The sequence below is a fragment of the Excalfactoria chinensis genome, chromosome 6 (genome assembly GCF_039878825.1).
Source record: "Excalfactoria chinensis isolate bCotChi1 chromosome 6, bCotChi1.hap2, whole genome shotgun sequence".
NCBI classification, from domain to species: domain Eukaryota; kingdom Metazoa; phylum Chordata; class Aves; order Galliformes; family Phasianidae; genus Excalfactoria; species Excalfactoria chinensis.
This window is the reverse complement of record NC_092830.1, coordinates 25,080,270-25,101,096: the sequence shown is the minus strand read 5'-3', so window position 1 is coordinate 25,101,096 and position 20,827 is coordinate 25,080,270. Positions and strand designations below refer to the sequence as shown.

At 51.5% G+C, this 20,827-nt stretch overlaps 1 protein-coding gene across 6 annotated transcripts in view; it reads right to left on the bottom strand.

The window, feature by feature from the left end:
• Window positions 1–20,320, bottom strand: part of DNMBP (dynamin binding protein) — a 29,360-nt gene extending 9,040 nt beyond the window's left edge. Inside the window, exons 1-4 of one of the 6 annotated variants that reach the window (XM_072340298.1) lie at window positions 20,216–20,320; window positions 12,986–13,164; window positions 10,603–10,725; window positions 8,156–10,054 (exon numbers count right to left, since the gene is read on the bottom strand). In XM_072340298.1, the coding sequence (XP_072196399.1) occupies window positions 8,156–10,054; window positions 10,603–10,725; window positions 12,986–13,130 (2,167 nt within the window). In that variant the 5' untranslated portion in view covers window positions 13,131–13,164; window positions 20,216–20,320. Of the gene's footprint in view, window positions 1–5,056; window positions 5,677–8,155; window positions 10,055–10,602; window positions 10,726–11,569; window positions 11,645–12,985; window positions 13,678–19,164; window positions 19,209–20,215 lie in introns of those variants that run through there. The other 5 variants (XM_072340299.1, XM_072340297.1, XM_072340301.1 and 2 more) reach the window with 5 other exon arrangements.
• Between the last annotated feature and the right edge of the window lie 507 nt (window positions 20,321–20,827).

Below are 20,827 nucleotides of genomic sequence, written 5' to 3'. Positions count from 1 at the left end.
GCAACTCTCTGCTCCACCTGCCTGCTGCTGAAAGCATGTGCCCTCTGGCCCGAAACACAGCACCAGTTCCCCATGTTCAGCCACACAGCCGTCCCAGCCAAGCTCTGGCCCATGAACTCAGCTCCCCTGCATTGCACTGCTGTTTTGCAGAGCTGACACCCCTTTGCAGCACAACCATCCTGTGATTTTAGGCCAGCGGTCGATGTGACAAATGCCCACCAACTCCCACAGGTCCCCAGCTGCTCTGTGTCACAGGGATTTAATCAGCTGTGGGCAGACCCCCCAGCTCTGATATTTGTACAAATATTTTTGCAGGATTTACATTTACTGCTTACATTTGCACAGCATCTGCAAAGCCTCAGTTAGACCAGGCCATTTCTGCAGGGTCCTCTACAAACACAACAGGGATGTGCTGCCACAGATACAGTGACTGCAGGAACAACAGCAGGGACAAAGGAATGCTCAGATAATGGGGTCTGCAGCTAACAGCTCCCAAAGAGCAATGAGACACAAACGGCAAGTGAGTCATGTTAGATGTTTGTTTGCTCAAGAAATGTCATTTGTTTGGCAGGAACGCACATTCAAGTGGAAGAGCAACATGGAAGAAGCAGGGAGGCGTTAATTTGAATGTAAAACAGGTGAGTGAAACCAAGGGCAGGTGGGGTGTGAGCTGACACTGCCCTGAAGGAGCTGACAAAGCACAAAGGGTTGCCCAGGAAGCTGTGAAAAGGACTGTATTCAACAACAGCCTGTGTAGCAGACAAACAAATCAGTAAGCTGCAGGGAGCCACAAAGATCAAACCCTGCTCCTGGGAAACGTTAAATGCGATTCAAGATTAAATAGGAAAGATTAAATTTACCACAGCCAAATATCTGAACTGTGCATTTACCCACATGCAAAATGACAATGACCCAGATGAAACTTCATGCAAAATGTCCCAGGCTTCACCGTATTGCCAAACAATCCCACTGTGCACTCAGCCACAGACATCTGGTGGCTGCAAGAGACTGTGACTGCAGGGAAGCCCCTACTTATGCCAAGTAGGACCTTGGATTCTCACCGTCAGCATTCCCACCAGCAGCATGGAGCCGCACAGCTCGGCTCTGCGGAGCTGGCACCAGCACACAGCACTCAGCCCTGTCCCAAGCAGGGAAATCCCCCTTTGCACCCACGACCTGCTCCAGTTCCAGCTCAGAGAGAGGAGCTGGGGATCCCTGGAATCTGCAGCTGCTCCTCACACTCTGGCCAGCAAACCGTGGGCAAGTCTGAGAGCACCCCAGGGCAAGTGCCTGATGCTCGAGACTTCCAGCTCCCACACCTTTCCTGTGCAAGTCTCAAATCCCCCTCCTGGAGAGGGAAGGGAAAACCTTCCCTGCCGAAGTTTTCAGCACATAATGGCCATCAAGGCAGCCTGTCTGACCTGGCAAAGCCGTCTGCCAGATCCACCCACTTACACCATCAGCATTTCCATTACTTTGCCTGTGATTTCTGAACACTCAAACTAATTCCCCTCTGACTTTCTTGCTCTGAATATTTCAAGACATATTCAAAACACAGTGATGCTGCAGCCAGCTCTCCGATAACCCTTGCTGTTCATCACCAGCCCAGCATCCTCCTCCAGCCACAAACTTGAAATGCTATCCCACTTATTTCAACACTCAGAGCTCAAAGACTCAAAACACAGAATCTGTTTTTAATACTTTACACTTCCACCTCATCTGTATTTCATACAACCTGTTTCTGACATATTTTAAAACTCTCCCTTTCGTATTTCAGACCATTTCTGCTGACTGCCACCCAGTTCTTTTTTCTCCTGTTTGTTCCACACTTCTAATTGCAGCACTCCATAAATGAATCTCATTCAGCATTTAACTAAACTCACATTCTTTCTCAACTGTGGCTTTTGGTCACCTAATAAATGGTCTTCAAACAGATGCTCTGTTTGGACATTAACTCCCTGCCCAGGCCACCAGTCCTGGAGTCCCTCACACGCCACAGCTGGACTGGTCTCCGTTAGTTTACAGGAATGCAACTGGTATTTCTAATGAAGCCACCAAATTCCAATCCAGTGACCAATTTGTGTTCACCCATGACAGAGCTGCCCAGAGAGATTCAGAAATACTCTTCCAAGCACACTGTTTTCAACCACAATTCTTAGAGACTCAAGTTCTGCCCATCTGAAGCTCCTGCAGGAGCTCTGCAATCCATATCCCTGCATTTAACTCTCTAGCAACTTTTTTTTTTTTTTTCAATTCCCTTGGGTGCTTTAGTGACAAATTAACTCTGCGCTGCTTTAACATGCTGCACTGGTCTCCCACCAGAGCTGCTGGGAGGCCTGACACCAATGCAAGAAAACAAGCAGTGAGGTGCTGAGGTGGAGCACACTCCCACCTCAACCTGCCCAAGGAGACCATGATTTTAATATTGCAATCACACAGCTCACACTGCTCAGCTTAGAAGCTCACTGACAACCTTCCAACCAACAAAAACAGCCAGTTCTTGCAACCCAAGCTGTGAGCACACACACAGCTAGAACTTTTTACCCTGCTTCACTCTGGGAGTGGATTCATGTGCACCAGACCCAACAGGATTTGCATCCATCACGCACTTCTCATCAGGGCTCACCTGCCAGCATCCCCTGTCACACTGCGCTCGCACTGCTAACCCAGTCCAGGGAGGGCCGTGCTGTCCATCGGCTGCTGCAGCTGGAGCTGGCTCTGCCCCCTGACTCCTTCAGGAGGAGGGTAACTCAGCAAGCAACAAAGAAGGGCCAGCTCCCAGGCCAAACTCAAGGAGCCCCAGTGCTGAGGACAAGCCCTGTGCAGCCTCACTCAGCACGACCTCTGAATTTGTGCCTGCAAGAAAAGCCCAGCCTTGGGCTCACAGCTCAGCACAGCCAAGCAGTGACTAAGGACAAAACAAACCAGCTGCAAATATTTGAAGTATGTGGACGCTGGGAGGGGAGGGGTTACTGCCTAGCAAGAGGAGAGGGGATGAAACTAGGGCGGGGAATAATTAATCTGAGGGAAAGGCTAAGCTCCCTGCCAGGAGCAGGATCTGGCTGGGGTGAAAACTCACTCTGGATTTAGACAGTAAGCCCATAACAGATATATCCACTGCTCTGAAAGCAACAAACTAAATATTTTGAGTATTTCACTTCCCCCTGGGAGCAGTGACAGAAATCCAAACCCTAAGGATGAGCTGAAGAGGAACAGACTTGGGGGGGGGGGGGAGGCACTTCTCCAGGAATACCAGGACTCATCTCAAAGTTGCCTCACCTGGAACCCACTGGTTCCCTCTGAGGTCCTCTGGTGAAGGTGGAACTGCAGCAAAGCACATGCCTGAGCCTTGGAGGAGGACAGGGCTCATGAGATTCTCACTGGCAGACACATGAGGAGCCCTGGGAGGGATTCACATGGCCTTCCTGGGAGAGCCCCCTCCCAACTGCCCTTAAGGCAGATGGGATCCATATGCCTCCTGGCTGTACTCCTCTATCATTCGCTCCAACACTGAGCAGACCATCAATACATAAAAAAAATAATAAAGAATGGAAAATGAAAGGCCTTTAAAAGGGTATTTTAAGCAGATAAACCAAACACTGTTACGCAATCAAGGAAGAGAACAATAACGATGGGTCTGTGCTTCAGCAAAAGCAGCAAATGTAAACAGATACATGAATGAATATAGAAAAACAGACAATAGACAATAAACACCAGGAACTGAAAAAGACAGAAAAATGAGAAGGAAGACATTAAAAAAAAAAACCAACAAAAAAAACCGATTCAAGGCAGAAATAAGAAGTTTTAGTTTCGCATGAAGGAAAGAAGTACTACTTTATAATCCAACTTCAATTCCACTCAGGACAAGAGAAAACCTTTCAATGACCTAATCCCATTAATAAGGAGAGAGAGTAGAATTCTTGCTAAGTTTGATGAAAAAGGCAGAATTATATGGTAAATATTGTCTCTTCCTATTTGAAAAGCAGAAGAAAGCCCTTGCAGATTAGCATCTGAAACTTGCCTGGGGACAACATCTACAAAAGAAGGCACTTCCAATGAGATTCTCCAGGGACTGTGTTTAGAGTTGGTCGGACATAATATTTTCAAAGTAAATGGAAAAACCACTGTGGTTCTGTAGAGAACCAAACATCGATTCTGTATGATCACGAATAAGGATGCTGCACACCAATCACTAACAAAGCCGAGGTATTCTGAACAAGATAGAATTACTCAAACCAACAGTTTAATGCAGGGAAAAAAAAAAAACATCAACTAAAAAGCTCCAATTTAGCAGATAAAGGTTGGGGACGGAAAGCTGAAAGTTAACACACCAGCATGCAAAATGTTCTAGAGTGAGGATGAGTATCCAGCACTACCAGACAGGAAGGGTGTCTCCTTGGAGCAGTGGGCAGACACATCCAAATCTTATCTCAGAGATGCTCTAACCAAAGAGCTGTCACTGTGCTGTGCTGCAGAGTTCCCCAGGCCCATCTGGGAATTATCTGATTGTTTCCTCAGATGCAGCTCCTGCAGGCAGCCCCTGCCCCTCCTAGCTTCCCAGATGCCCTTTGAACATCCTGGCACCACAAAACCACTCCCTTGCTCTGGAGATGAGACTGAGCAAAGTCCCACCTACCAACACAGTGCAGAAATGCAGCCTCAGGAGTCTGCTTAATCAAATACCTCGAGAGAACAAATTTCACTGTAAGCTGATAGCCAGCCACAGCCTGCAGCCCTGCTGCCTGGGCGGCTGCTGCACTGCCATGCTGTACTCTGCACTCCAGCCTCCTCCAAGGGCAGCACATGCATGGGTACCTGAGACAAATGCTGGCAGAAAGGGTACAGCTGCAAACAGGTCCTCAGACACACATCTGTCCGACACAAAGGTCTCCTTCACTCATCCTACCCAGACCCCACCACCGTGCAATGAGAGACCTAACCCCAGAAAGTTGTGTGCATCCCCAGGCTTTCCTTGGGAACCCTGCTACTGCAAGGGCAGGGTTAAGGAATGCCCAGAGCCACCGCACCAACACCTCCCAAGCATTTCTCTGCATACCTTGCTTCTTTTTCCTGGTCTGTACAAATTCTGAGTGCCGCAGGGTGCTGGGAGCCGTCCTCCTGTACAAACTGTTTCTCTGCAGTGAAGAGCCTGTCCTGCTCTCTTCCTTGGCCTCCTGCTCCCAGATGTGGCTCCAGTCTGGTCGGCCTGTGCGGACCCTTGAGAGCTCTGCTCCTTCTGGTTCCCCACAGCCATTGCAGCCCATGTCCTGCATCCCTGACTGTCTGTAGGAGGGGTTTGACCCCAGGCTGCTGGTGTCTCCTGAGGACCAGGATGTCAACAAGTGAGCTCCATGACCTCCAGACGGATCACTGCAGTCCATGGCAACACCTTTCAGCTGCCTGTGCTGCTCAAAATCTCCATGATCCTCCAGATCCCTGATGTTTACATACTGCCTTTCCTGCTCTCTAAATTCCTCGCAGCCTCCAACCTCTCTATGATGCTTTTTCCTTTCCCTGCCTACTTGATAACCTCCATCTTCTCTATACTGCCTTTCCCCTTCCCTATATCCCCTGTCCTGCCTGCACTGCCTTTCCCTTTCCCCACAGTATCTCCCATCCCTACTATAGTCCCTAGGATCTCCGTCCTTATGCCACCTTCTGCCTTCCCTGTACTCTCCAGGGCCTCTGTCCTCTCTGTACCGCCTTCCCCCCTCCCTGCCCTCCCCAGGCCCTCTGTCCCCTCTGTACTGCCCTTCTCCCTCCTCAGGATTGCAGCCTCTGTATTGAACACCCTCCCTCTCATTCACCCCACAATTTCTGTCCTTTGTAAATGGGCTTTTGCCTTTCCAAACGCTGTCTGCTCTCCTGTAGTCCATGTACTGATTATCCGCCTTCCAAAAGCCTTCGCAGTCTCCGTTCCCGCTCCATCCATCCACAGAGATGCCCTCCCCTCTCCAGTCACTGTCCCAGCCTCTGTCTTCTCCCTTCTTCACCCTGGGTCTCTCGTTCCAGCGACTCTCACTGTGCAGGCCCACGACGTCCCCTCTCCTCGCAGCACAATCTTCGTACTCCCAGCTGAGGAGCCGGGGCTCCTGCCTTGGGTTCTCTGTGCCATGTTCTGTCCCAGGACAAGAGCACATCGTCCTGCTGGGTTGCAGCTCCCTTTGCTCCTGCTCCTTGAGCCCACACCTGGGCTGACACCTCTTCTCTCTCTGCTCTGACGCTTCCTTCCCAGGCCCAACGCAACGCAGGCAGCACTTCCTGAAACCAGCCAGCAAAGGTAGGAAGAGGTGCCTGCCCAATAGCCTCCAGCCCCAGCCTCCTCCACCTGCTGCCCAAGCTAATCAGTAACCAGTTACAAGCAGACTCCCACCGGCCAAACCGGCTGCACTGCTTTGGGAGAGCCCGCACCCTCCCCATGGGCCACTAGGAGGCAGGGAAAAGGAGAGCAGTGGGGCATGAGGAGGCCATGCCTTAAGACCAACATCCCCAGGGAAGGAAAAGGTGCATGTGAGACTGTGGGGAACCACAGAGCAGATAGCATGTACCAGATCTTCTTCCCTTGCCTCCACATTACTGCCAGTTCCAGCAAGCAGCATGCAGCCTGAACACTGTAGCCTGGCAGTCTGGGCTCTGCTTCATGCCTCCTGAGAGAAACCGAACCCTCAGGCTTCGCTTCTAACCTGGTGCAGAGCCATCCTTCTTCCAGCCCTCACCTGCAGCCCCTGGGAAGAGCAGGAGGCAAGCAGCACTGGGGCAGAGCCAAGGAACAGGCCAGCAGGGATTGTCTGGGTTATGGAGTACAAGTCATCTCCAGCACTCAACAGGAGCATCCAGAAGGCCAAAGAAACCTGCCCTCCGGTAATTCCTTGTACTACAGGGCTCAACAGATCCCCAGTTTTCCATATCCCAAATACAGAACTGAGAAAACAAGAGGTGACTACAGTGTGCTCTGGACAGAGAGGAGAGTCCATGGATGTCACCCACGTCCCATCTTCCTGCAGCTTCATTAGGTATGCACAATGCATGCTCCATACTCCCAGTTGGGAGAAGGCAAAAATAAACCCAGCAGAACCTTCTGCTCCAAGTGCAAGAGGATGAACACAAATCCTGTGCTAATCTGGTCTTTAGCACAACCTCCAGTGTACATGCAAGACATGTCCAAGAAGGAACCTGCAGATTTTAAACATGTTTTAGAAACACACACACTTTCTGCTTCTCCTTTGATATGCAAAGGAGTTGGGTTTCTCCTAATGTTACTCCAACCCTGCTCTGTGCCCTTATGTAGGGCATGTATTTACTATAGGACCAGAGAAGCTACTTTCAAACCCTCAGATCTCTTGAGGGGCTGAAAAATCCTCTGGGACTACAAATCAATGGGCAAGATGTCCCTGCCAGCCCATTAGTTCCTGCCTAAAACTTACAGTTTAAATAAGTAAAAGAGCATGGGTTCAGTGTGACCTCCCTCTGTCAGGAAGCAATGGGACAGAGGAAACATTTCCCAGAATGATCCACCCCACCAGAAAATTTCCCAGAAATGTTCCTAGATTTGCCTTTTCCTAGCTTCAAACCTTGTATCTTCTAAGCATCCCTCTCGCACTCCACTGATGTGGAGGCTGCAGGTCACCCTGCGCACTGATATCACCCTTCATTCCCACGTGCTCTGCATCAGAGCTCCTGGACTCCACAGTGCTGATTAAGTGGTGGGAGGCTGGAGGCAATGAAGTCAGAATGAGTAATTCTGAGGCAGGAGTTGGCATTTCACTCCACCTCCCGCATGCAGTGCCCACATTTCCTGCACATCGTGGGTTTTAGGAACAGAAGCACACTGTAAGAGCTCCTTGGATAAGCTGGGGAAAAGGGACTGTGGGAGATGTATGTGATCCTGCTTCCACTTTGTCTATTGTATTACCAAGTATAACATAGTTAACAGCACTGATCTCAATATCATATGGGTTTTCAGAGCCCAAATGCGCCCATATAAACCAGACAACTCTCTTCTCCTAGAATAAAGCCAAATCACGCTGATTTACAGCACCACAGAGTTGACAAAAATGATCCAAATCAAGAATTAAAGAAGACTGGCTCAAGTGGTGCCTGTACCTGGAGGGGACAGCTGTCCCAAAGAACCTCTATTCCATGCTGCTGTACTCACCTCTCAGCTCCTGCAGCTCCACACTGAGGCTCTCAATGTTGGAGTCACAGAAATCAAGGTTCTCCAGGGTCTCTGTTCTCACGAGCTCGTCCTGCTGCTCCTCCAGCAGCAAGGTGAGCTCAGTGCGGGTCTTCCTGTAAGCCTCCAGGTCTCTCTCCACCTCTGCAATCCTCATCAGCAAGATGGGGCAGGGAGAAGCTGATCCTGTTTGTGTTGCATCCTCATGGCTTTCCTCTGCATGCTGCTCTGCTACATTGGACTGCAGCTGTGGAGGGACCACACTCCTCCTCTGAGTGCTTGACGGAGGCCGGGGAGCAGGCCGGGAGGGCTTCACTGAGAATGACAGAGACCGGCCTTTGGGCACAGGGGTTGTTGCAAGGGTGCTGGGCCGAGGAGGGGGTGGTCTCAGGGCCTTCCTCCTTTCTGGCAGCTTTGCAAGGGGGGCACACTTGGGAGACCCACGAACAATGTCCCTCTCAGAGCTATAGTCCAAGATAGAGAAGTGGCGGGAGACCTTGTCCTGCTCAGCACTGGTACTCGACAGACTCTTCTCAAACTGCACCAGTTGCTCTGTCAGTTTGGAGTCAAGGTCCGTGTCACTGTGCCCCTGTGCTGCCAGTGAGGAGCACTCACTCCAGCTCCCAGCCCATGTGTCCAGACCCGTGTGGACACCTCCCCAGCCAGAAGAACAAGGTTTGGACTTCTGCTGGCCGTCCACCCAACCATCCAGGTCCTGGATGTTGCTCCGGTTCTCCTGGGGCTCTGATGCTGCCCAGCTGCTAGGAGGAGAAATGACCTGGTTTCCACAAATGTCTGGTGAGGAGCAGGGAGTCTGTGAGGGCATGGTGGGTCTGCTGCCATCACGCTCAGGCAGGGCTGGAGGTTTCAATACACCTGCTTGGCCAGGCTCACTGCTCTGCTGTGGAGGCAGCTGAGTAGAGGGGAGAAGGCCATTGACTGTTTTTGTGCATTCAAAGGGGAGGGAATCTGCTGTGGTTTCAGGATGCAGTTCCTGGAGCTCTGCATTAGGAAAGGCCTGACACTGCCTCAAGTCAGTGCTCAAAGGAGCCTCAGATCTCCCTGCCACGTGAGACACAACAGTGTCAGGCTCAGGGTGTGCAACCAAGCTATCCTCCTTGTCCCAGGTATCTTTCTCCGGCAAAGGGAGAACTTTGGAGCAGGTGCTCTCTAAGTCTTGATGGATAGTCACTTCACAGCTGCCTCCAGCCAGGGGATCACCAGCATCCACCTTTTCCCTGTAAAGGTCAGAAGCCTCCAGTCTCACAAATCTGTGTGGGAAGATACCACGTTTCCCCCTCAGCTCCCCCTCTAGCCAGCCGTCCTCCAAAATGCCCACAATCCTAATCCTGTCACCCACATCAAAATCCAGTTCCTCAGACTCCAAGGCTTGGAACTGGTACAAGGCAACACCATAGGTGCTCCCTGGCTCCTGCCCTCCATTCTCTCTGCCATCTTCCTCCTGCTTGGTAGGCACTGTCCCATTGGTGTCACAGCTCCCTGCAGGCTCTTGATCCACTGAGGTTCCTGCTGCTCTCAGAGGAGTAAGCAGCTCCACAAAACCTTCTGGGAAAATGCCCCTGCGGCCTTGGAGCTCCCCCTCAAACCAACCAGGCTCTGGTATGCCAATGATGTTGATCACATCCCCTTCTCTGAAGTCCAGCTCCTCCTCCAGCTGAGCAGAAAGGCCCATCAAGGCCCGGGCTTGTCCCAGTGAGTAGGCAGGTACCTCCAGGAGAGAGCTGTGGGACAACTGACGGCTCTGAACCGAAAGGCGCAACTCCCTCACACATGATGAAGGGAAAAAGCCCTTGGAACCCCAGCTGCTTCGGCCCTGGAGCCAGCTGGAGTCCAGAGAACCACCCAGGATCACCAGGTCTCCTGTAGGGAATGAGACACACCAGTTCAAAACTGCCCTCCTGATTGCTTCTCACCTCTTGTTCCTGCCTTCCTGTGGCCTTACTGGCTGTGGGTAAGGTCTGGCACTCAAAATGAAGTGCAGTTTTCTGGGGGTGCACAAGAGCACAGGCTGGAGGTGAGGCATGAAGCATCAGCAGTCTCATGTACACACATAACTAAGATTCACAGTTTGAGCTAACTTTCTAACAGTCAAGTTGCTTTACAGATTGATTCCCTCCCACCCCCTCTCAAACACATGTCTAGGATTTAGGGATGGGTGCGCAATTAAATGGCAGCTGTAAGTCTACGGTAATCACACAACTCTAGTATTTGGAGTTTCAAGGGTAACAATAGACCATAAGAAATTGGTATTGAGGGGTGGCAGGAATGCAAAGGTTCACATGCTGTGGGAATCAGGAAACTTTTCTCTGCCACTCTAGGCAGGATGCTGCAACTAGGTTCACCCCATGCTTCTGGAAGAAGGGAAGGTGTCTATGAGATGCAAAGCAAAGGAAGAGAATGGGGATTACCTCTCTGCAATGACAAGCTCCCTGGCTCTTGAGATGTGAAGTCACTGGTACAAACAAACAGCTTCTCTCCCTGCTTCAGAAGGGGAATATCCACCAGTTCCACAAAGCTGCTAGGAAACTGCCCTGAAATGAGAAGCAGCTGTCAGCAGCGAGTCCTTCCTGTAGCCCACTGCAACTCCCTCCAGACCCTGGAATCTGCTTCTCTTGCTAAAGGAAAATACTGCATCCACAGCTACCCAGGGCACATTGGCAACATGGAGGAAATTTCTGCAGATTTAAATGCTAACAGAGAACAAAAATCTTTATGTCTTTGGCTTACTCCAGGCAAGCAGTGCTATCAGCACTGAGTTCCTGGGAACAGACATACCAGGTTTTATCTTCTTTCTCTGCTCAGTTCACCAAACACAGCCATGACAAGGACTGGGATCCAGTAGTGCTAGACCACAAGACCAGTGTCTTCTGACAGGGCACATCCACCTTGTGCTTCTCACTCTGTAAGGCTTGGCCCCAGCACAGCCTTAGCACTGAAGTCAGGACACCAAACTTAGGAAGTCCAGGCCTGTGATCCAGGGGCTCTGCCACAGTTGCAGCACTGCTAAGGCTGCAGGGACCTTCCCATTTTATCACCTCATGCAGCTATTTCACCATGGCACCTACTGCTGGATGCCCAGCTTTGCTGAGCAGGCCACAGCCAGGCAAAGCTACGCACGCTTGTTGGCCATTTTAAGACCTTACCCAGCTACTGATTTCAGTCCCAGGATCACTGGATATAGCAAAGCCCACTACAAATGTCACTGCAATCTTTTACAATCTGCTGCAGAGAAAAATGATGGAATATGGGCCAGCAGCACTTCCAGCATTCACCCATGATGTCCACTCAATATGATGTTTACATTCTCTATAAAAACTTGGAGACATCATATTGAAGGCACTCAATACTTTCAGCTGGGACCAGGCAGTTTCCCACCTGCTGTCATTAACCTGAGGTGGAACCAACAGCCAACAGGCTTCCAGTTTCAGTGGCTTCAAAAACAGTTTCAACCAACTCCTCCTCTTCTTTTTCATGCCACAGTTTCCTGCTCTGTACATGGAAACAACCTAAGAGTATTAGGAAGGAAACAATGGAGCTACATTAATTATCCCCCATAGAGCATTAAGTATTATTATTGGTAGGCTGCAGCACTGCCACAGCTTCTACTAAAAAGTGCTTTTTCAATCCCCTGAAACTTTAGCTTAGAAAACTGGGCAGAAAACTACAACAGCTGTTCCAAGGAAAAGTGGGAATGCAAGCGGAGTTTGAGTTAAAGGTCACTAAAAACATGCAGTTTGACTTCAGTGTGTTTCTTTATCTTTGAGCTATGATATACATCTGTTTGTTGTTCCTTCATAGTTTCATCTTCTTGAGAATGAGTGCATCAGTTAGACCGGGAGAAATAACAGTGGTGAAGTAGCTGCTGGTGATTTCTGCATAAGTAATTTGTACCCAGTAACTTCAGCAGCATCAGGATTAGGCATGCACTCATTTAATGCCATTTATCTTCTAAATGGAGCACAGGAGAAAATCCCTCCTCTCCACCTTTGCTCCTGTCCATCTTTGTTTTACCCAGAGACAGGCGCCTGACAGCCCGCAGCTGGCAGCAGAGCCCAGACTGCTGCTGCAAGACAGCCCCGTCTCCACAGCCAGGCCTGGAAGCGCAGCACTCCCCTCATGCTGAGGAAGGAGTGGGGCTTATGCTTTGAAGTGGCCTGGTTTTCATCTTGCTGAGCGCTCACGTGTCTTCTCAACATCAGTATGAAGATGAGAAAGGGCTGCATAAAACAGGATGAGACTTTTAGTGTTTCACTAAGAGCGTTTTGCTGCTTCAAAAGTTTCTCATACTTACCCCAAGTTTAACAGACTTGCACACTACTTAAGGCTCCTAGGTATTGATGGCAGCTTGCTTGGGAAAGTGTTTTAAAGCAGAAAGGAGGAAGCAGGACTGAGTCAGAGGGCTCCAATGGGGACACGGAATCTCCCACTGACTTGACCTGACAAGGTCACTTAGCATTTCCATTCTCAGTGCATCTGTTTCCTCTCCCCTTCCAGTGTCACAGCAGGCCAGGAAATGGGCTGTCCCACCATAGAGGATGCAGCTAGCACCTACTGTTATGAAGCTCTTGCCTTGAGGAGTGACACAGCACTGACCTCTCAAAAAACAACTGAGCTGTCTGAACTTTAGAGGTGCAGCTTGCAGGAGATTGGTGGCAGGGGACCTGCATCCTCAGTCCCAACCGAAGTCCAGTGAAAAGATTTAGTAAAATGCATGTCCCACTGGCAGAGTGAAGGCCAGGGAAGATGCCCTGAGCACCTACAAACCTAGGTATGGGCACCTCCAGCTCTTACCTGTGACGCCTTCCTTTTTGCCAAGCAGCCAGAACTCATCCACCACATCCAGCACCTCGATGACATCTCCCACAAAGAGGGGCAGCTCCTCAGAAACGCTGGGACAGAAATCAAAGACTGCTCGTACCACAGAGCCAGCTTCCATTGCGTGGGGTCTGCAGGCAGATCGGGACCTATGGCTGAGACACAGTGGGAAGTTCATTAGCAGCAAGAAACACCTGAAATCACCACATTTCAGAAAGGGAAAACCTTCTCAAGCATAAGAGACAGGGATACTATGAGGGGGTCTTGTCCCGAGCTCACAAAACCTCTCCTTGTGCCTTAGACCTTGCTGCCACAGGAGTGGTGTTCTCCAGTAGTCCAACCTGACTTGTGCAGCCTCTGTGGCTACCTCTGCTGGGACTTGTTTGTGCTGTACCAGGGAGAGAAACCGCAAGAAAATCTGGGACTGAATTCTCGTCAGGAAGGAAGTGAGGAGAGGAGGAAGCTCCAAGCTTCCCTGACGCCAGGGCAGACCCAGAGCCTGCTGGGGCCTCTGTGAGCAGGCAGCAGACATCACTGCTTGCCCAGTCCCTTCTGGAAGGCCGGGCAAATGCAACCCCTCCCCACATATTCTGCTTGCCTGAGCTCCTGTCCCTGGAGCCACAGCCAATGAAGAATGCAAGGCCCGCTGTGAAGCCCTGAACAACGCTGAAATTCTCTCTTCACAGAGGACTTGAGGGCCATGTCCTACACCCAGAAAGTCTGCCCCTTCCTTTAAAGCAGCTGCCAAGCCAGGACCCTGCTGCTGTCCTCCTGCACCAGGGTGACAACACAGCAAGGCACACCATGAACAGACAGCCCTGTATGGTCCACCTGAGCCCTGGTGAGTCAGGAGCACTTGCAAACAGAGCAGAAACACAGCCCTGCTATGGAGGTACAGCAAACTTCCACCAGGAGTGCCAGCAAGGGATCCAGCCAGGGAAATGCTTTCTGCTGACAAGACTGCCGTGTTTATCCAGTCCGACTCACCTCTTGGGAACAAAGAGGGTCTGTGCTCAGCAGAACCACATCCCTCCCACCCCAGCCATGCCCACATTCTGCCACCACCACACCCCCACTGCCAGCCCGGCATCCCTATGCTGCTCTACTATGAGCATGTGAGATACTTGCGGCGCAGACTGTCCTGCCATCGCCAGCATTGTGCTGGCTTAACAAAGAGCCCAATATCCAGCCCCGACAGCACTATGCCACCAAAAAGAGATGAATGGACCGGGGTGAATCGGGAGCACAAAGAGCTGCAGTTCAGGATAGCAGGAACCTACTGAGGCAGAAAAAGCAACAGTATTACAAACATGCCCATGTGGAGTAGTGAAAAAGATGGAAGGGTCACTAGTAAGTCTGGAAATGCTAAAGACAAGAAAGCAGCCCTGCAATGAGTTGTGGTGCCTATGGCATGAGGCTGAGCTCAGGGTCCTGGAAATATCTGCTCTGGGGACTGTTTCAAATGAGAGAGGACTGAGAGCGGCAGGCACCACTGCAGTTGTTCTTCCATGTACCCGTTAAATGCAGTTACAACGGAGACCAACTGAAGGACTACCACTAATCCACTTCCACACTGCAGCAGTCACATGCTGACTTTGGAAAGAAGGGAGGGGATGGGATGCTTGCTAAGGGCCAGAGCCAGGAGTGTACAAACACTCCTCTGAGACTGCTGGGGGATCTCTGACAAGCCCATGCAGATCACTGATGGCAGTGGCCACTCCCATCCTCATAACAAAAATAAGGGATACTTTTTGCACATCTGTCTTTAGAATCGCCCTGTGTACAGCACCAGATCAGTGCCTCACCAGCCAGATGGCAGGAAGTGTAAACCCATACAGCTGCAGATACTGGGAAACATGTTGCAGGTCCTCTTCCAGCAAGGGACTGTGAAGTACCTCTGAAAACAAGGCTGTTTGCTCTTCTTTTCTGTTTGAGTATAGGTGTGTTTGAGATCAGTCCCATGGGGTTAGCTCACTCCACAACACGATTAGAACACAAAATATTATGTTTTCCATGGTCTTGGCATTGTCTTACTCCACAGAGCGCTGACTGACAACATTTTCTCCAAATCCTCATCTAGAGAAGGAAGCCTCCCAGAATCTTCCAGACTGGAAACCTGCACAGTCCAGCTCCTCAGCTTTAATGGAGGACATGAGCTTCTCCCAGCTCCAGTCCAGGGCAGCCTGATGAGAACAAACATGCAGCAGCAGCTTGTGCTGAGGCTCCCGCAGGAAGAGCAGAGTGCAGGAGAGCAGGGCTCCGCCTGAGATCCCAGTGAGTCACAGTCCGACTGCTGGCTGGGAGCCATCCCCTCTCACCTCCAGATGGGCAATCCCCCAGCCGCAGGGAGGGACTGCCCTCCAAACCAAGTAAACACTGGGGCTGCATCGTGGCAGAGGTCAGGGGTGCAAGCTGCAGCAGAGCTGCAGCAGGACAGGATTGCCACCCCCACCTAGCAGCAGACCCACATCCAAAGACAGCCTCACTGTGCAAGTATGAGGCTGCAGCACAGCAGCGAGCTCACCCCACTGAGAACACACTGTCTCTGTCTTGCTGCCTGATCCTGAGCACAGTAGGTAACATGTTCCTGGCGCCCTGACACTATGGTGCTGTGTAACGAGGCAAGGCGAATTCCCAGGGCATTAATCACCACTCCCAGCCTCCTGCATGCAGCCTCAGCACACATCACCTTCAAGGAACACAGACCAGCCTTTCTTGCCATTAGCTCTGGAGTATGTCTGGTCCAGTGTGGGCTGATGAAAGGACAGACTAGAATGAAATGACAGACATTAGCTCAGTTACAAGATTGCTGTGAGTCCTTCAGAGCAGACGGGATCATGCCACAGCAGCCAAGAGGAGGCATTTACACACTGACTCAGATGACTTCTCCTCTCCTCCTTCTTTGTGGTTGGACTGGGTAGGATTCCTCAAATAAAGGGTTCACCAAGAAAACAGTGATTACCGTCGGGCACTTGCTCAGTGTGCCATCACTTAGATGGAAGCACATCTACTGAAGATGGTGATACAGATGCACTTTTTGACTCTTTAATGGCAAGGATGAGTAAATTATTTTCTGATGAGTTTCCGTACCGTAGTAACAGGAGCTCTTTCTTCCCTGTTTTTGCTGAAAGATGCTGAAGCAAGGATTTGGGGCTCTCAAAAGATAAGACAGCAACATAATAGACCACTGTAGGTAGATTATCAACAGTATTACAGCAAAAGAAGAGACCGCATCAGCTTGGAGACAGCTAATCCAGCGGTATTCCCAAAGTGCTGATCAGGTGATGAGATAAAAGCAATAAAAAGGCAAGAGAACCCAACTTCTCAGGCTCTACGTCCACCTGTTCTCTATAGAACACTTCTTAACTACTCAGGCACAGCGCAGTCAGGGCTGGGTACGGGCAGTGCTACAGCACAACTCACCAGTGCAGTAACCAAGAAATGAACATATCACCAAACAAAAGAAATGCAGTGCGTGCTTCCACATGCACAGGTGGTTTGCACAAGGGACAAGTACGTTCTTGTGCAGCAGATGTCTCAGTCTTTTAAAAACTGAGAGCCTGCCTATCAGTAAACCAAGTAGGAGTCTCATTCCGAAAAATACATGAAAGCCAAGTTTGTCACAGAGCAATTAAAGAATATTAACAAATACCATCACTCTTTTTTTTTTTTTCTTTTCTTTTTTTTTTTTTTTTAATAGTTGAAAATAGCCATACGTTTTACCTATGCTATTTCACACCTCTTCCTGCTCATGGTAACCCAATGTCTGTCCACAGAAGATGGAATCTACCCCCAGAAATGGAGATGCCCCTCTGCCTGCTCTGTGCACTCCACAGCTGCCAGTCTGGCTTCTGTAAGAGATCTGCAGCGTGCCCCGCAGACAGGGCATTGCTCACACAAGCACACGCGAGTCCCCGGAGCTGTGCCAGCAGCCACAGCCACTCCCCCAGCGCTGCTCAGAACGCACTGCACTGTGAGCTGCCGGAGGTCCTTGCTTGCCTGCACATTCCTGGGTGGGAGAAACAATACCCCATTGAGAGAGGCCCTGGAGATGGTGCCAATGCAGGGACTGAGGCAAACTGCTGAGCCAGCCCCACCATCCCCGACAGAACAGATAAGCTGGTCAAAGCCAGGCTTAGTGGTGCAGAGGGGAGCCTTCTGCCACCAGACTCAGGCTGACTGCTGCAGCCCCTCATTAGGACATTCTGATCATCTCCGCAGATCCTAAGGAGCCCCCAGCTGAGCTGCACACAGTGGGAAACGTGAGATCTCTTACATACTCCCATCTCCAAACACCATCTGGATCCCAAGAGGGAGAAGAATCTTCTCTCTTTAAAAAAAAAAGCCTTCATTTCCTTTGTGACTTGACATCCAAAAATCATGACAATAAATACACTTATCATCAAGCCCTCCAGAACCAGGACCACCGTGAAAAAAGGCTGCTTAAGCAACAACTGACATCCCACATGCAGCAGCATTTGCCACAGGAGCTCTGCATGTGCCACACAAGCCATTCAAACCACATTTTCTCCCTCCAGCTGGACACTGCCTGTCACAGCAATGTCACCTGCCCTTCAGCACAGCAAAGCTCAGTGTGGGCTATCAGGGTTCATGGGGCAGGCGTGGGCTGGGGAAGAAGGAAGAGGAGCTCGTGTTGGGCCAGATGGCAAGCACATGAAAGTCATCTGGAAACCGGAGCACATCATCAATTGTTAATGCAAAACAGAACACCTTGCCAAAACATGTGAGCAAGGACACTGTGATGGATACTTCATGTATAGCCTCATGGACCTAAGCACACACGCAAAAGGTCAGAACATCAGCTTAGGAGATAAGAGCTTCCCAAATCCTAGTCAGGCTGAACTGAGCAGCTACACGCACCATTACTGAACCTTCTTTCCCCACCCCAAAGCACACATTTCTCCCTCTTGTCATTGTGGCAAACAGATGACAATGACACAGCTTAAAATCAGAACCAGACAAAATCCCAACAGCAGCACTTCTGATGGGCCGTACCTGTGGCTGGGCTCCTGCGGGTAGGTAATGCACAGTCACAAAATTAAGTCACTACGTATCAAGTGTATATCCCAAACAGGTTGAACTGTTACAGACAAGGACGTCCCTCAACATTTAAGCACTCTGTACACTGATCAGTATTTTCCAATGCAGATGGGCTTGTCCAGACTGAAGAAGAGAAGTGAGAAACCATTGTGGTCTTCCAATGCATGCAGGGAGCTTACAGGCAGGAGGGGGACTGACTTACTACACAGTCTGATAGTGATAAGGCAGGTGGAAATGGCTTTAAACTACAAGAGGGGAGATTTAGGAGGAAATTCTTTTCTCAGATGGAGGTGAGACCCTGGCACTGCTGACCAGAAAGCAGTGGGTGCCCCAGACTGGAAGCTGCTTTGGATATTGGATAGGGAGTCCGGAAACATAGAAGTCCAGTCCTAATTGGAAACTTTGCTCTTTGCCCTCCTTTCACTCCTGTTCTCTGCTGCTTGTTATCTCCAGAGAAATTAAATCCCCTAGGAGAGACTCTGCTGATACTCGATATCATGTGGACCTATGCCCTGCAGAGCCTCTCGGTGCTCCTGAGAAGGAAAAGTAGAAGACGCGTCACGCAGAGCTAGGGTTGAGCAATCACTACAAGACGATTAGGAAAATACTTTTAGGAAATTATCAGTTAACAGAGTGAAGTGCTATGCAAAATTCCAGGTGCCCCACCTAGGCATGCATCACCACCACTACAAAGTCCGTCAGAACAGCCACCCCCTGCACCAGCACTGCTGCTGCACGTTGAATTGAGATGCTGTGGGCAGCTACAGCACATGGTGCTCTGTGGGGATAGCACCTTCCTGTCCTGTACTGCTCAGCTCCTCCTGCCATGCTGTTCATTTGAAGTTTTTCTGCATGTTTTTGATGTCACTGCTAACCCTAAGTGGAACAGCGTAAGAGTGGGCGCCAGGCATCAGGGAAAAGGGGCACTGAGAGAGACCGGAGAGAGAACTGAAACTGTTGTCCTTGTTAGAGCAGTGGACGTCAGGAAACAAACAGCAAAATAAGGCAGCTCAGAGATGTGGGCTTTAACTGTGCTATAGAGAGATCTGAAAACACGCAGGACGCATTTGAACAGGAGGCCGAGCACGACTCACAGCCAGAGGAGTGAGTCAAGATGAGGGGGATGATGGTGACGTCTCTCAGCAGAAGTTGGCAAAGCTTTCAAAAAAAAAAAGAAAAAAAAAAGCCTAAAAATTCCACATCTCCAAACTCTTCCAGGCCTTTTGTGAAGGTTGCAACAAAATTGCAATGGAAGGAAAGAAGAAAATGGCAGAGGCCAGGGTCACACTAGCTACTTCGGACAAAACTGAAAGTCATGGAAACATGAAAAGCCTGAAAACAGATGTCATTTGCAGTGTATTACACAACTTAAGGCTTCCTGGGCACACTGCAAAGGGAATGAGATGTTTAAGGAGCACGCTGGGGACAGTACTTCCAACAGCAGAAAGGCTTAGAGCTTAGAGGCCAGACAGCATTAAGGACAGGACCAGCTGCGGCACTGCCAGAGGGTCAGCACCAGAGCTGCGCTTTCGGAAGGTACTGAGAACGCAGCAAACCTGCATCCCCCGGTGAGGGCAGCAGCAGTTCACCTCTGCTCCAGTACGAGCAGTGCTGAGGGATAGGCGCTAACTGGAGTGAGAAGAAACTTCTCCCAGAAGATGCTCACGGAGGTTCAGCTGGGGGACGCACAGCTCTGGGATTCCCCCACTCCGTGTGGGACCACCAGGCTGCCCCTCTCCGTGCCATCAGCGCTCCAGGTGTTGGAAACAGACAGCACTGTGCTGTTCCCGCAGAGCCCACCGTGCACGGCACAGCTGCAGCCCTCCGAGCAGCGAGGCCACTCCGCCAGAAGTCGCGGTGGGAACGACCCATGTGGGAACGACCCATGTGGCCCCGCCGTGCCCACGCAGCCCACGTGTCCCCAGCACCCCTCCGCGCCCCTGCTGGGAGGACAATCCCACCCCGGCAGCAACACGGCAGCCGGCGGAGGCCGAAGGCCGAAGGAGAGGGCGCGGAGGCGCAGCGCGGTGCCGAGAGGCCGCGCGGGGGCCCGGCGGAGGGGCGCGCGGGGCGGGGGCAGCCGAGCAGGCGGCGTCCCGGGGGCGGCTGACGGGCCGGGCCCGGCTCCCCACGGCGGGTCCCTACCTGCTCCCGGCCCGCTCCGGCCGCCACGGCCGCTCCGGCCCTGCGGGTCCCGCTCCCGCCTCCGCCCCCACCTCCTGTCGGCCCCGCGGCCGAGCGCCCCGCCCGTCCCCGAGCCGGCCCGTCCCCCAGCGCCCGCCCGGTCTCGCAGGGCTCCGCCCGGCCCCGCGGCCCGCCCTCCTGCCTCCACGCGGCGCGGCATGACCCGGAGTGGGTGTGCGGGGGGGTGTCGAGGCCGGAGCTGTGCCATCTCACGGGCGGAGGCGGAGCAGCGGGTCCGCGCGGCGTGCGGTCTCCGTTGTGCTGCCAGGGCACCGAGACGGGGAAAAACAAGTCGCAGCCCCGCAGCCCCTGCTAGCAGGGGGCGTTTGTGCGGCGCAGAGGTCCGGCACGGCTGGTCCCTGGCTGCTTTTCCTGCTAGGCCATAAAAGACCTTCATGTCCCGAGGGTACGCGGCAGCACGCTGCACGGCCTCACGTCTCAGGACAATTTGGCACCGGTTTGAGCGTTTAGCTACACTTCTCTATGGCAACCAGAGCCATCACAGCTTGGCTCGCCGGCGGCAAGGAGCAGGGTCGTGGAAGTTGTATCGGGCATGTACAAGCTTGGAGCTGG